The 13,483-nt window shown below is 40.1% G+C and overlaps 1 protein-coding gene across 5 annotated transcripts in view; it reads left to right on the top strand.

The window, feature by feature from the left end:
• Positions 1-13,483, top strand: part of LOC126297449 (alpha-protein kinase 1-like) — a 188,400-nt gene that overhangs the window by 150,575 nt on the left and 24,342 nt on the right. For all 5 annotated transcript variants that reach the window (XM_049988303.1, XM_049988305.1, XM_049988306.1 and 2 more), the window contains one exon: positions 6,488-6,892. In XM_049988303.1, coding sequence (XP_049844260.1) covers positions 6,488-6,892 — 405 coding nt within the window. The remainder of the gene's footprint in view (positions 1-6,487; positions 6,893-13,483) is intronic.

Below are 13,483 nucleotides of genomic sequence, written 5' to 3'. Positions count from 1 at the left end.
AACTCATACAGGCCCTCAGGGGTGATGAATGCAGTTTTCTCACGATCAGCCTCATGTACTTTGATTTGCCAATATCCAGAGTACATGTCCATGATTGAGAAACACTTAGCCACTTTCAGACAATCTAGTGTATTGTCAATTCGTATTGTCAATTCGTGGAAGAGGGTAAACGTCCTTTTTAGTTATCTTATTAAGCTTCCTGTAATCAACACAAAAACGCCGACTGCCATCCTTCTTCTTGATGAGAACCATTGGTGACAACGATGGGCTCTGTGAAGGCTGAATGATGTCATTCTTCATCATTTTCTCTATCTCATCATAAATTATTCGACGTTCTGTTGCTGACACATGGTATGCTCTCTGGCTTATTGGTTGATGATCTCCAGTGCTAATCCGGTGCTTCACCATCGATTTGTCTAATTTGCTCTTCACCTGTGGATTGAAGCATTCAGAGAACTCTCGAAGAATGGCAAGTAGCTTCTTATGTTGTTCCTTTGTGGGGTCTGGTGATAGTCAAGCTAGAAGATCTTATCTCGTAGTGGTTGGTGCCAATTTCGCCCACAGAATTGGCATGGGAGATTTCTGTGACGCTCAGCTGTTCTGCAATTAACAGCTTAGCATTTGCTATGCATTCGCACCATAGAAGGAACTCTGCGGTTCTCGGTGACAGTTAACTATCCAAAATTCACTGAATCTGTTCATAAACGAGACAACAGAGTCTGGGATGACCAAGGTATTCTTCAGTGATATGCTTCTCTTACATTTCACTACAAGATCCATGGGTTGATGCATGGCATGATACATAACAGTTACCTTTTTAGCGCTGACTGCAGTAATGATCACTTCATCCAGCACACACAGTCTCCATGCACTTGGATGCGCATCTTCCTGTTCACAGTATCTCATCTCGTCTAGCATAATGTTTAGCAATCACAATCTATAATTGCCTGAGAGGCTTTCAAAAAGTCCCATCTGTGAATGATGTCATGACTACACTCTTGTAAGACAATGAATTGTAAGGGCTGTGTATGGCCACTTACACCCACACGAAAGACACATCTTCCTATAGGTTTTACATATTTCCCATTCGCCACCTTCAGCAGAGATGTTTCGTTGTTGACGAATACGGTTTTCTGCAACTGGCGACAGTACTTCTCCAAAATGACTGAATATGATGCGAGTCCACAAGAGCTTGGGCTGGTTGGCCATCCATGAGGATATCGATATAGTTTCCTATTGTTTTTGTAGTGATCGATGGTGGAGTAATTTTCTCTTCGGTGGCCTCATTTCCAAGGAAGGTTGCACCCTATAGTTTTTCAGGTTGCGGCGGCTAGGTGATTGGTTGGAACTTGTGAAGACCTTGATCGGCATGTTGGGGAGTGTCCTCTCCAGCACCTAGCTTGCAGCGATGGTGCCCTACGTCGTCCTTCATCCACATCTTGCTCATCTTCGTCATCCCAGAGTTGGCGTTTGCTAAGGGTGATCTACTGTCTTATGACACGGGCGTCATCAAATATCCACCACCTTTCTCAACAATAGTGCACCACATGTCCCGGTTGTCTGCAGTGAAAACATACTGGTTGGTTATCCTGAGTCCTCCAGATGCCAGTCTTCCTTGGTGCCCAAACGGGGTCCTCATGTGGCATAGTAGGAACATAACTCCACCTGGGTCTTGACTTTTTCACTGCTTTAAAGGGAAATGAAGGACTAAAGAGTGGCTTCATTGTCTGTTCCACTTCCTCCCTTATGACCTCTTGATGCATCTCAGTCTTTTGCTCACCGTGCAATCCAGGTGCCTTCTGATGTTCCTCTCACTATCTGACGAACACGTGTGAAACGAGTTTCTTCCTCCATCACAGACATTGATACAATGTTTGGCAGCTGTTCAAACTTCTTGCTAGTAATTCTTTTTTGATGCATTGTCTCGATATACTGGCACCATTTTATGAAGTCACCTGCTGTCGAAACCTCCTTTAGGAGTAGAGCTTGATACATTTCCTCAGCAACACCCTTCATGAGATGTGCAACCTTATCTTCCTCCTCCATTCTAGGATCTACTATTTTACACAGCTCTAAGATGTCTTGAATGTAGGATGCTGTAGTTTCTCCTGGACGCTGTGCCCTGCACTATAATTTGTCTTCAGCCTTGCACGTCTGTCATTGTGTGTCGCCGAAATACTTGCGCAGTTCAGCCTGGAATACTTCCCAGCTTGTGAACTTCTCTTTATTGTTCTCATACCATTGCTTGACAGTGCCCTCAAAGTAGAAAAATACATTAGCCAAACGCACAGTGTCATCCCATTTGATAAATTTGGCTACACGCTCATATACCTTCAGCCACTTGTTTGGATCTTGGCCATCGTCACCAGACAACCTAGACAGATGTGTCATGTGATGGTACACCATTTCTGTCATCGTAATGTCGTCGTCTTCTTCTTCTTCTTCTTCTTCTTCTTCTGTCTCCAATAGATTGCGATCTGTTGAATATGCCTCTAACTCAGGTTTTTCACCACATTAACAGCAGCTCTGTCGTGGCCTGATGGGAGCCACTGTGACGTCGACAATTTGCACTATCCTATGTTCCAATACCCAGCGTCTCCACCAGATGCCTGGCCTGCGGCCAGAACACAGCCAGTATATATAGAGTTACAGATCGTTACGGTACAATGATTCTTGACATTTGTGGATACTTCTACAATGGACTCAAACTGAATATAGAAAATAAAATTGTACAGTTCAGGTGAGTTTTGAACTCATGATCCTCCACCCAACAGTCTAGTATCATAACCACTACACCACAGTGACTGTGCTTCTCAGCTTCTTCTGCAACAATATAGATACAGAATGCTTAACAGTAGACAAAAATGACACTCTCTCTCTCTCTCTCTCTCTCTCTCTCTCTCTCTCTCTCTCTCTCTCTCTCTCTCTCTTCTCTTTTCCCCCACACCCTGAACTTAATGGATTTGCAACATGTTCTGACAACTGTTTAATGTGCTTAGTATTGTGTGTGACCACCTGTGGCAGCAATAGGACTGACAATGATGGGGCATGCTGTGAATGATGTCATCAATCTCATATTGCGGCAGTAATGCTCATTCTTCCTGAAGAGCTGCTCGAAAGCCTTGGAGAGGGCCACACCACGCATGCAATATTTTCGATTTCATAAAAACCATCAACCACCCGTGCTATATGAGGTCGAGCATCATCTTCCATCAATAAGAAGTTGCCCATAGTAGCTCGCAACAATCACACACGAGGTCTGAAGAGCTCATCATGATACCTGATAGCAGTTAAACCTTAGAGTGGTCAATGTAATCTCTGCCCATACCATTAGGAAGCATCTTCGATATCAGGCTTTTTTCACAATGCTTGGGTTGTGAAATTGTGTTCCACATTCCTTCCATATGCAAATTCATTGGGAATCACTCTCTAGACTGAATTGGAAGTCATCTGTGAAAAGAGCTGCCCTCTGTGAGACGAAGAATTGCAGCGGCACCAGCGGTGAAAACTGTCAAAAGTGAGGAATCGCAAAATTAAAATGCAGCCGGTCGAAAACCAGACCGTTGTTGTTTAATCTGTGATAAAATAGGATTCCACGTCTTGCTTAAAGGAAAACCTTTGTCTCTATTAATAATATCATCAGACAGACTTATTTCAATTGATTCTTTCAATACACAGTCCCAGTAACGGAAAGCCGAGGCAGTAATTTGCGTCTCTTTGAAGGATATATTGTGCCCTTCATTAAGACAGTGTTCGGCAACGGCTGACTTTTCCGGCTGGGGCAGACGTGTATGCCGTTGATGTTCCACACATAGATCGAATCTTGTATACCCCAAGCTTCCTCAGTCCCAAATCATCTTTCACCGATCCAAGAAGGGATCTAGTTTTGGCCAAAGGCATAAGGACGCTTTTAATATATTTCCTGAGGATCCTTGAAATTTTCGAAGAAATACTTCCCACGAAGGGTAAAAAAGCAACAGATTTGGAAGTTTCAACTGTTGGTTCTCATGGGGGTCCAAATTGAAAAGCATGAGTAATTTGGTGATCAGAATACCCATTCTGCCTGAAGACAACCTTGAGGTGATCCAACTCCTGTTTAAAGTTATCGGAATCCGAAACAGCATAAGCCCTCTTGACCAGTGTGCGTAAAACACCCAAGCGTTGATGTTGTGGATGACAACTTGTGGCATGGAGGTAGCAGACCGTATGCGTAGGTTTTCAGTATACACTGTGGCCGAAAGTCCCATTTTCTTTCTTATGTATTAAGACATTCTGATCACCAAGTTACTCATGCTTTTCAATTTGGACCTTCACGAGAACCAATGGTAGACACTTCCAAATCTGTAGCTTTTCTACACTTAGTGGTAAGCATTTCTTCGAAAATTTCAAGGATCCTCAGGAAATATGATATTAAAAGCGTCCTTATGCCTTTGGCCAAAACTAGATCCCTTCTTGGATTGGTGAAAGATGATTTGGGACTGAGGAAGCCTGGGTTACACAAGATTCCTTGTCACTGCGGCAAGGCCTACATTGGACAGACTATTCGTACAGTTCAAGATCGATGTGTGGAACATCAACGGCATACACATCTCCTCCATCCGGAAAAATCTGCTGTTGACGTTGCCGCTGGCGCCGCTGCAATTCTTCGCCTCACAGAGGGCAGCTCTTCCATTGCTTGCGCACTCGCAACGGCCAGTACCCGCGATATAAAGGAGTTGCCGAATCTGAGGTCTCTTCAGTTCTGGTGTGCTTGTGCACTCAATCTCACCTGAAGATGGCGGGCATATGGTGCGCCGAAATATCGTGTTGTCGTCAGGACGATGGAACCCGGCTGCCCACCCGTGAAAATAATCACTACCAAAGTTAATTGGTGGCCTGACATCTCCAGTGGCATGGTTGTCCGTAGACCAGAATGCCATCTTAAGTGCAGACCATCTTAAGAGCAGAATATGGTCGTAGGGACATCTGTTGACAGTGTGTGTTGCTATATCGTAAATTGGACAAAGGATGGGGAAATAGTTATTTATTGTTTTAATTTTGGACACCAGTGTAGTTACCCAACCACAAGTGCACAACTGAGGCTGGACCATGATTTATAATTTTTATAAAATTTTTCTCTCTATCGCATTTTTTTGTCTTTGAAATGGAGAAGATGCTACAGAAGGGATACATGTTATGACTACTAAAATTTGGAGCCCTCTTGTGGCAGAGGACTGCAAATATGGAGGCATGAGCAATAAAGATGTAAAATTTTAATAATTGTTTTCTTTGGAAAGCAATTTTTCAATTGTCCAATTTGCTCAATATATTTAAAGCAGTCAATTCTTTTCATGTTACTCTGTGCAGTTTTCTGGGTAATGGGAAGGGGCGGATTTCGTGTCTCTCTCTCTCTCTCTCTCTCTCTCTCTCTCTCTCTCTCTCTCTCAAGTAAGTTTAGATTCCAGCTTTGTCTGCCTGTTCTTTTGGAAGCTGTGTTAGTGTTAGATAGTATTGCAAATGCCAGGTAGTTGACCATGGTACTGCTTCTGGTTCCTCCATTGCATACTTGATTGAGCAACCCTTTCTTGTTTACTTCTTTTTCCTATATGTGGGTGATCTTCTCCAAAATGCAGTTGTAGATAACCAGAGACAGGAAATCACTACTGTCTGTTCCCTGTTTTAATGTCAAAGAACTAGTGTTTTGTAACTTCTACGTATTATTGCTCTTTCGACATTGTAAACATTTCAAGGATTGACATATGTTCATTTATAAGCCCATTTCTTAACAGGTATGCCATTTCATCTTTTTGTGCCCTTCACATGCATCTACAAAATAGATGATGTAGATTGAACTATTATGTTAGTGATAAGTGGATGATCATGATGAGAGATGAACAGTAAACAACACTGTTTGAGACCACTAGAACCAGAAATTAGCTTATTATAAAGTAACTACAAAAAATGAAAATTCAAAGAGTCCTGTAACAGACTGGATGGGTAGGAGGGTGGCTGGGTGGGTGGGAGGCAGGGTAGGTTGGTGGGTGAGTGGCGGGGATAACATTTATTGTATGTTGACAGAGATAGTATGTTTACAAAATGTGTTCAATGTGCTGCTAGTTACTGTCACTCTGTAAGGAAGAATATGGTAGATTGTTCACACTGTGATTGCGGACGAAGGCTGACTAGAAATGAGTAGTGATGTACAGTGTCTTAGTGAAAGAATAATAGAAATGAATAGAAAGGAAGGAAAATGTTAATAGGAGAAACAAAAGTTATGTAATATTAAGTTTCTTTTACAGTTGCCTTTCTTTCCTAACATGTTTGAACAACACACATTTCAGCGTGTAGCAGTGTAACATTTTTTGTACTACTGCATGTTACAGCTTGAATTTGTCAATAACATGTCTTGCATAAATAATTCAAAAACTTTCTGCAAAATGCAGACATCACTTTAAACACTGGCAAGTGAAGTTAAACATAGCCTTACAATCTTAAATTAATATTCTAGGTAGCAAAATTCTGCCATTCATGGGACTGAGTAATAGCAGTGCCAATGGTGGTGGCGGTGCCAGCAGTAGCAGTAGCAGCAGCAGCAGCAGTAGCAGCAGCACAAGCACCACCAGCAGCAGTGGTGGTGGTGGCAACAATGGTGGCAGTGGTGGCAGCAGCTCAACCACCACCAGCACGACCACGACGACGACCACCACCACCACCACCAGCAGTAGCAGCAGCAGCAGCAGTAGCAGCAGCACGTGCAACAGTGGCCAGGCATCTGGTCCACCTGCTCCAGACAACTCTAACTCCTTTGGACTGGAGGACTGCTACAATACACATGAATGGTCAGAACATGGAAGTCCAACACATCCACCAGTTTTTCCTAGTGCCACAAATACAAAGAACAATACTTCAAAAGGTATGTGTAGTAATTAGTGCAACTCGTGAATTTAATGCTGTTATTCAGTGCATTGCTTATTTTTTGTGCATCTACGGACATTTTAGTTTATTCTTCTGTTGTTGTTTGGTGGAATGACTTCAACATTATAAACAAACAGTCACAGTAGGTGCCTAAACAACTGAATAATTTCGTTGCAATATGAAACACACTACTTCGAACTGATAGGTACATCCGTACATTGAAGTCGAGAAAGGCTCTTTGATATCGTCTTGTGTCAGGGAGCCGTGTCATAATGTGATGAATGTGAACTTGAATAAGGAATTTGTGAAGTAGGCAATATTTACATGCAGGAAGCAAGAATGTGAAGATGGTTATTGGTTTTGGTTTACTGGCTATTTTGAAGGAAAAAAGTACCATTAATCTTAACACAAGCTTTCTTCAAAGTATACATTCCTGTATTTATGTATAAAGTAAAGATAGAAAGTATTTAAATTCTTTAAGGACAGTAGCATTTGCATGCCTTTATCGACCTTACATGCTGTTTCACAGCAGGTAAAGAGAGTAAAATGTTGGGTGCGCTCTCTCATTTGTGCAGTCCATTCTCAATGACAGAGGATAACATGTACTTTTTCTGAAGGAGTTTACTTTTGTGCAACATATATCTTACTCATTGTCAACACAGCATATATTTCTTGCATGTTAATATGAAGTGTGCAGCATTTGAAACAAAGAGGGTATTGTGCTAAGATCACCTTTGTTGAAGTGAATTTGCATATGATGTGTGTGTTTTGCTTATTCTGCTATAATATGAGGATCAAATTTAATAGTCTAGTGTGTAATTAACTATCGACTGACCCAGGCTTTGCATAAGTAGACTTAGTATCTGTGACCAGGCAACTCAAATAAGACATTTTTTACAAAAAGGAAAATGATAGTGACAGCCATTATATAACAGTGAACAGGCAAAGAAACGAAAACAAGTCCACTCTCAGATTAATGATGAAATAGCAAGGCAAAAGGAAGTACCTGGATTCACAAACATGGAAAAGTTCATGGCAGCTGCAAGGGACATGACCAGGAAAGAGTTAATTGGACAGGATCTGGAGTATATTGTTTATGATTGAAATAACATATGGTTGAACCTGTGTGTGTACCAGGATAATGATAGAGTAAGTTTCATTTTATACTGTTTTGAATAGTGGACAGGCAAGGTGTCTGCTCTGTACAGCTTTGCTGTATTGGAAGACACATGACTCAGTTATGTGATGCTCGAAAGCTTGTTTTACATACTAATATTATAGCCAGTTTATCTGGAAGTATTGAGTGTTGTAGAAATATTACTGCTGGTCCTCCAGATGTACTTCATAAAAAGTGTAAGGTTGTGTCTACATTGAGCATGTGCCGTTTTCACCCAATTAGATGGTGAGGTTTATTCCTCAAATTCATCATTATAAAGATATAAGGTTATCTTATATTCACAGATTAAACTATTGCTGCTGAGGTCAACATTTGTATGTTGTTTAGTAGAGTATATATGAGTAGTCTCACATTTATATGGGTTTTCTTATATTTGGAGATGAAAATTTGGCTGTTGAGGTCACAGGCAGAATTATTTTGAAGAATTCGAAAGAGCAGGGCTCAGCAAATGATATCAGTGCTCCATCAGGCTCAAGATTTCCTGATATGCCGAAGCACTTGATACAGTATTGACATTGCTTGAAAACTCATGTGACATTGAGTCACACAGTGCTAGTGCAAGAGATACGTGAGAAACTATGCACTAGTCACTACAACAGTCTAATGCTCTGATTCAAATATGACAATTTTGTGAAACAATGGAGGAAATAGTATTAAATTCCATCATCTAAAAACGTTTTTTGTATTTTAACTGGTTTTCAATAAACATTCTCATACATGTAGGCTTGTGGGGCCCAGTACAAACATTAATGCCACTTTTTAAGAAAAGGTAACTTTCAAAAAGGGAAATGTCCTTCAAGAAACATTAGTTGATTCAGAATCCAGACCAATATTTTATTTGGTTATGAGAGACTGCAATGTTTTACTAAGTGGATTGCAAATGTCGAAGTCGGTCACTGTTCACATATTAGAATACCGGGTAAAAAGTTACTAGCTTGAGAACATGATGGTGACATTCAGATCAAACAAGAAGGATTCTTAATCCAAAATTAAATATCTAACAAAGGAAATAAATCATATTGAACTGACTATAATTGTTATCGTGAGGGTAAATTTCAGCAGCAAGACCCGTCATGGAGGTAGTAGCAAGTCATCACTAGATCTTGGGATGAGTGAAAATTCGAGAGTGGGACTGAACCGTAATTGTGATCCTTTGTTTATGTATTAGTTGGATTTGTTAGCTGTAAACTAGAAGATATTGCAGTCAGTTTTTCACAGTTGCTCGAGCACAGCACTACAGAAGAGATGGAGGGGGAACAGAGACACCAGTTTGACAGAGAAATAGAGTGATTGCTGGGAGGAGAGCGGTGAGGAAGCAGCAAATTTCATCACGTTGCCAACCATGCGAATCTATACCACGTACTTTTTATCAACATCAACCACATTTAAACTGCAGTTTGCCAAATCAATACGTAATCGTAGTCAAACTGACTTCAAAAATGGACAAATACTCAACAATAGCTTTCATTTCTGCAGGAGATGGTAAAAGTCTAGATTGATGTCAATGCTGTACATACATGTTTCTTGCTGCGATGTTGTTGATATTTGCCATGACATACAAGACTTTTTAACATTGACATGGCAGTGTAGAAATGAAATCTGATATGCATTCGGAAAAAAAAACGGCTATGTTCTCAGGTACCACTTGAAAGACAGCCACAGAAATAGTATTGTGTTTAAATGAAACAGTCAAATATTTGTGACAACTAAGATATATGATTGATAGTGATATCACAGACCTACAGGGTTAGTAAACAAAAAAGGTAGAATATAAAAGGTCTGAAAATTAATATAAACCATTTCTTTTTGTTTATTTTATTTGTCGTAGTATTATTGAAATGTAAACAATTAATAAATGACGTAAGTTTAGAGCAGATGTAATGTTAACTTTTTGGCAGATATTTAATGTCAATACAACAGTTTCTAAGATTGATCAGTAAGAATATGTCAAAACCATTTTTTTCTCAAGGAGCCTTGTTAGGGGAAAAAAAGAGCAAGTTGCCATGTATTCAGGGTCATCTTATATTCAGGGGCATTTTATAGTCTGGTAAATACAGTGTATTCTATTTCAGAGTAACAGAGAGCAAGGACTAATATCCTTACTGTGTCTGGTCATGATCCCCAGGCTATACATATACATCTACACACACACACACACACACACACACACACACACACACACAAACACACACAAACACAAACACACACACACTCCGCAAGCCACTGTACGGTGCTTTCCAGAGGGCACCCTGTACCACTACTAGTCATATCCTTCCCTATACATTTGCAAATAAAACGAGGTAAACACAACTGTCTATATGCCATCGTATGAGCTCCAATTTCTCGTATCTTCATGGCCCTTAAGCGAAATGTATATTGGCAGCATTGCAGTCTTTGTGGAATCAGCTTCAAATGCTGCTTCTCTAAATTTCCTCAGTAGTGTTCCTTGAAAAGAATTTCACCTTCCCTCCAGGGATTCCCATTTAAGTTCATGAAGCATCTCCATAACAGTTGCAAGTTGCTTGTACCTACCGCCTTTGGATTGCTTTGATGTCTTCCTTTAATCTGACCTGGTATGGATCCCAAAAACTCAAGCAGTACTCAGGAATAAGTCATGCTGCTGTTCCTAAATGTGGTCTCCACAGATGAACAACACTTTCCCAAAATTTTCTCTACAAACCAAGCTCAACCATTTATCTCCCTTACCACAATCCTCACATGTTTATTCCTTTTTGTATCACTTTGCAACTTTATGCCCAGATATTTAAACAACGTGACTGTGTCAAGCAGGCCCCACTAATGCTGTATCCGAACATTATGAGTTTCTCTGTCCCACTCACCCACAAAACCTATATTTTTATACATTTATAGCAAGCTGCCATTCATCACCCCAAGTAGAAATTCTTTCTTAAGTCATCCCATAGCCTTCTACAGTCACTCAGTGACAATACTTTCCCATATACTACAGTGCTGTCAACAAAAAGTCACAGAATGCCACTCGCCCGCTCTGTTCATTTATAGAAAACAAGAGGGATCCTGTCACACTTCCCTGGGTCACTCCAGATGGTATGAACACTTGCCTTTGAGAACAACATACTGGGTTCTGTTACTTCAGAAGTCTTCGAGCCACTCACATCTCTAGGAACCTGTTTCAAGTGTTTATAACTTCGTTAACAGTCTGCATTGGGGCACCATATCAAATACTTCCTGAAAATTTAGAAATATGAAATCTGCCTGTTGGCCATCACCCATAGTTTGGAGTATATCATGTGAGAAAAGGGTAACCCGAGTTTCAGACAGGTGAGGTTTTCTAACACCGTGCTTATTTGCAGACATAAGGCTCTCGGTCTCAAGAAAATTTATTATATTGAAACTGAGACTATATTCAAGGATTGTGCAGCAAACCAGTGTCACGGCTATTGGTCTGTATTTTTCGGGTCCATTCTTTTACCCCTCTTATATACAGGAGCCACCTGCGCTTTTTTCCAGTTGCCTGGGACTTTTCGCTGGATGAGAGATTAACAATAAATGCAAGCGAAGTAAGGGACAAATGCCATAGAGTACCCCTTGTAAAACCAATTTGGGATTTCATCTTTACCTGGTGGCTTACTTGTTTTCAACTCTTTCAGTTGTCTGTCTATGCCAGAGGTGCTTATTACTGTGTCATTCATATGGGAGTCTGTTTGATGGTACAAACAATTGTAAGTTTTGTACAATTCTGCCGCATGAAAAAGTTCTTAAATGTGAATTTTAAAATTTAGCTTTCATTTGCTGTCTTCAACTGCCACACCAGACTGGTCAATGAATGAGTGGATGGAAGCCTTAGACCTGCTTAGCAGTTTTATGTAGGACCAGAATTTCCTTGGGTTCCCACCCAGATCTTTTGCTAAGGCATGATTGTGGCAGTTGTTCTATGCTTCATGCATGGATCTTTTCAAACATGTCCGAATCTCTACTACCTTTGCGTATCCTCTTTTGAACCATTAGTGCAACAGCCTTTGCTTCCTCAGCATCTTACAAATTTTCTTGTTAAAGCATGGTGGGTCTTTCTGTTCTTAATACATTTACTAGACACACAGTGCTCCATATCACGATTTGCAATTTTTCAGTCATTTTTCACACAATTTTATTTTTAGCAACTCTTTTTTTTTCCTTAACAGCTCTAAGTCTTGAGTAACACCCATACAATTTACCATACTTAAGTACTCAGCGGGTTCTTTCAGAGGTGATCTTCGAAGCTGTAGGTATATAATATGTTTTTACAATAAAAGCAGCAAAGACATCTAGTCCTTTGGGCAGCTTCTATTCAACCATTTAAAAACTCCTTGCTTCAGTGGTAATATCACAGTTATTGACATGCTTGACCAATCTCTATACCTCCTGGTAGAGGATGATCATTCACTTACATGTTGAACAGTAAGGAGGCATTGTACTCACATGAAGTAGTTCATTCTTCTGTCATCTTCTTCTTTGCTCTCGCAAGTAACCAAGAAAATCTTATACTAAAAAAGATTTCTGAAGAGGCATGCAAGATGCTATCCCAACATGATACTGTTGTTGTTTTATGTTTGTTTTTGTAGGGGTCATGGTCATTTATCTTATTTCAGAGCTCCATAATGTCGTAAGTTACTGAGGAATCTACTCTTCAGCTCTTGAGATATGATTTCTCTTCAAAGACAGTCCATATGAGTTCAGGTAATTTAAGTTTAAAGTATAGAGTTTTCCCTTTCGTGAATACAGATCATTATAGAATCGTAAGTGGTTTTTTTCTGCCATCTTCTGCAAAATGAGACTGCTAAAATTTATAATGATGGCTGAGCAAGGCAATAGTTTATAACTTTTAAGGTCGCTACAGTCTTCCCTTCTTTTGAAATAGATGCAACACTTGCTTTTCTCTAGTTTTTATGACTGTGATAACATTTAAGTCAGCTGTTCAACAGGTCATCAATCAGCATCTAACTCTGACCAAAGTGTTTGACCTATACCATCTGTAGAACATCAGGGTCAACTGCTTTTGTATTCTTGTTTTTGTCAGGTCCATTTTATTTACTGTGAAAGGCTCAGGCTATGTGCTGTTTGATGTGGCTTCATGATGAATATCAGTTTTGAAAAGCCTCTTTCTCAGGTATCTTAAGATTCTGGGCCTTCTGCCTGTTTCTTCCTACATCAACTTCAGTTATCAGTTTTATTCAGTACTGTTCATTTGAATTGAAGATGAACAGAATACTGTGTGTTGACTGAAGAATTTGGTCTCATCTTGGATGAGTGCTGTGGAGATAGTAGTAATTTTTCAAGATGGTAGTTATTTTTGAGTAATGCCCTAAAGATACCATAATGAAATTATCACTCTGCAGTAGAGTATGCACATTCGTGAAACTTCATGGCAGATTAAAACTGTGTGCTGGACTGAGA

Source organism: Schistocerca gregaria, chromosome X, assembly GCF_023897955.1.
Source record: "Schistocerca gregaria isolate iqSchGreg1 chromosome X, iqSchGreg1.2, whole genome shotgun sequence".
Taxonomy (NCBI): Eukaryota; Metazoa; Arthropoda; class Insecta; order Orthoptera; family Acrididae; genus Schistocerca; species Schistocerca gregaria.
The sequence above is the reverse complement of the archived record's forward strand: the minus strand, read 5'-3'. Positions and strand labels throughout refer to the sequence as shown.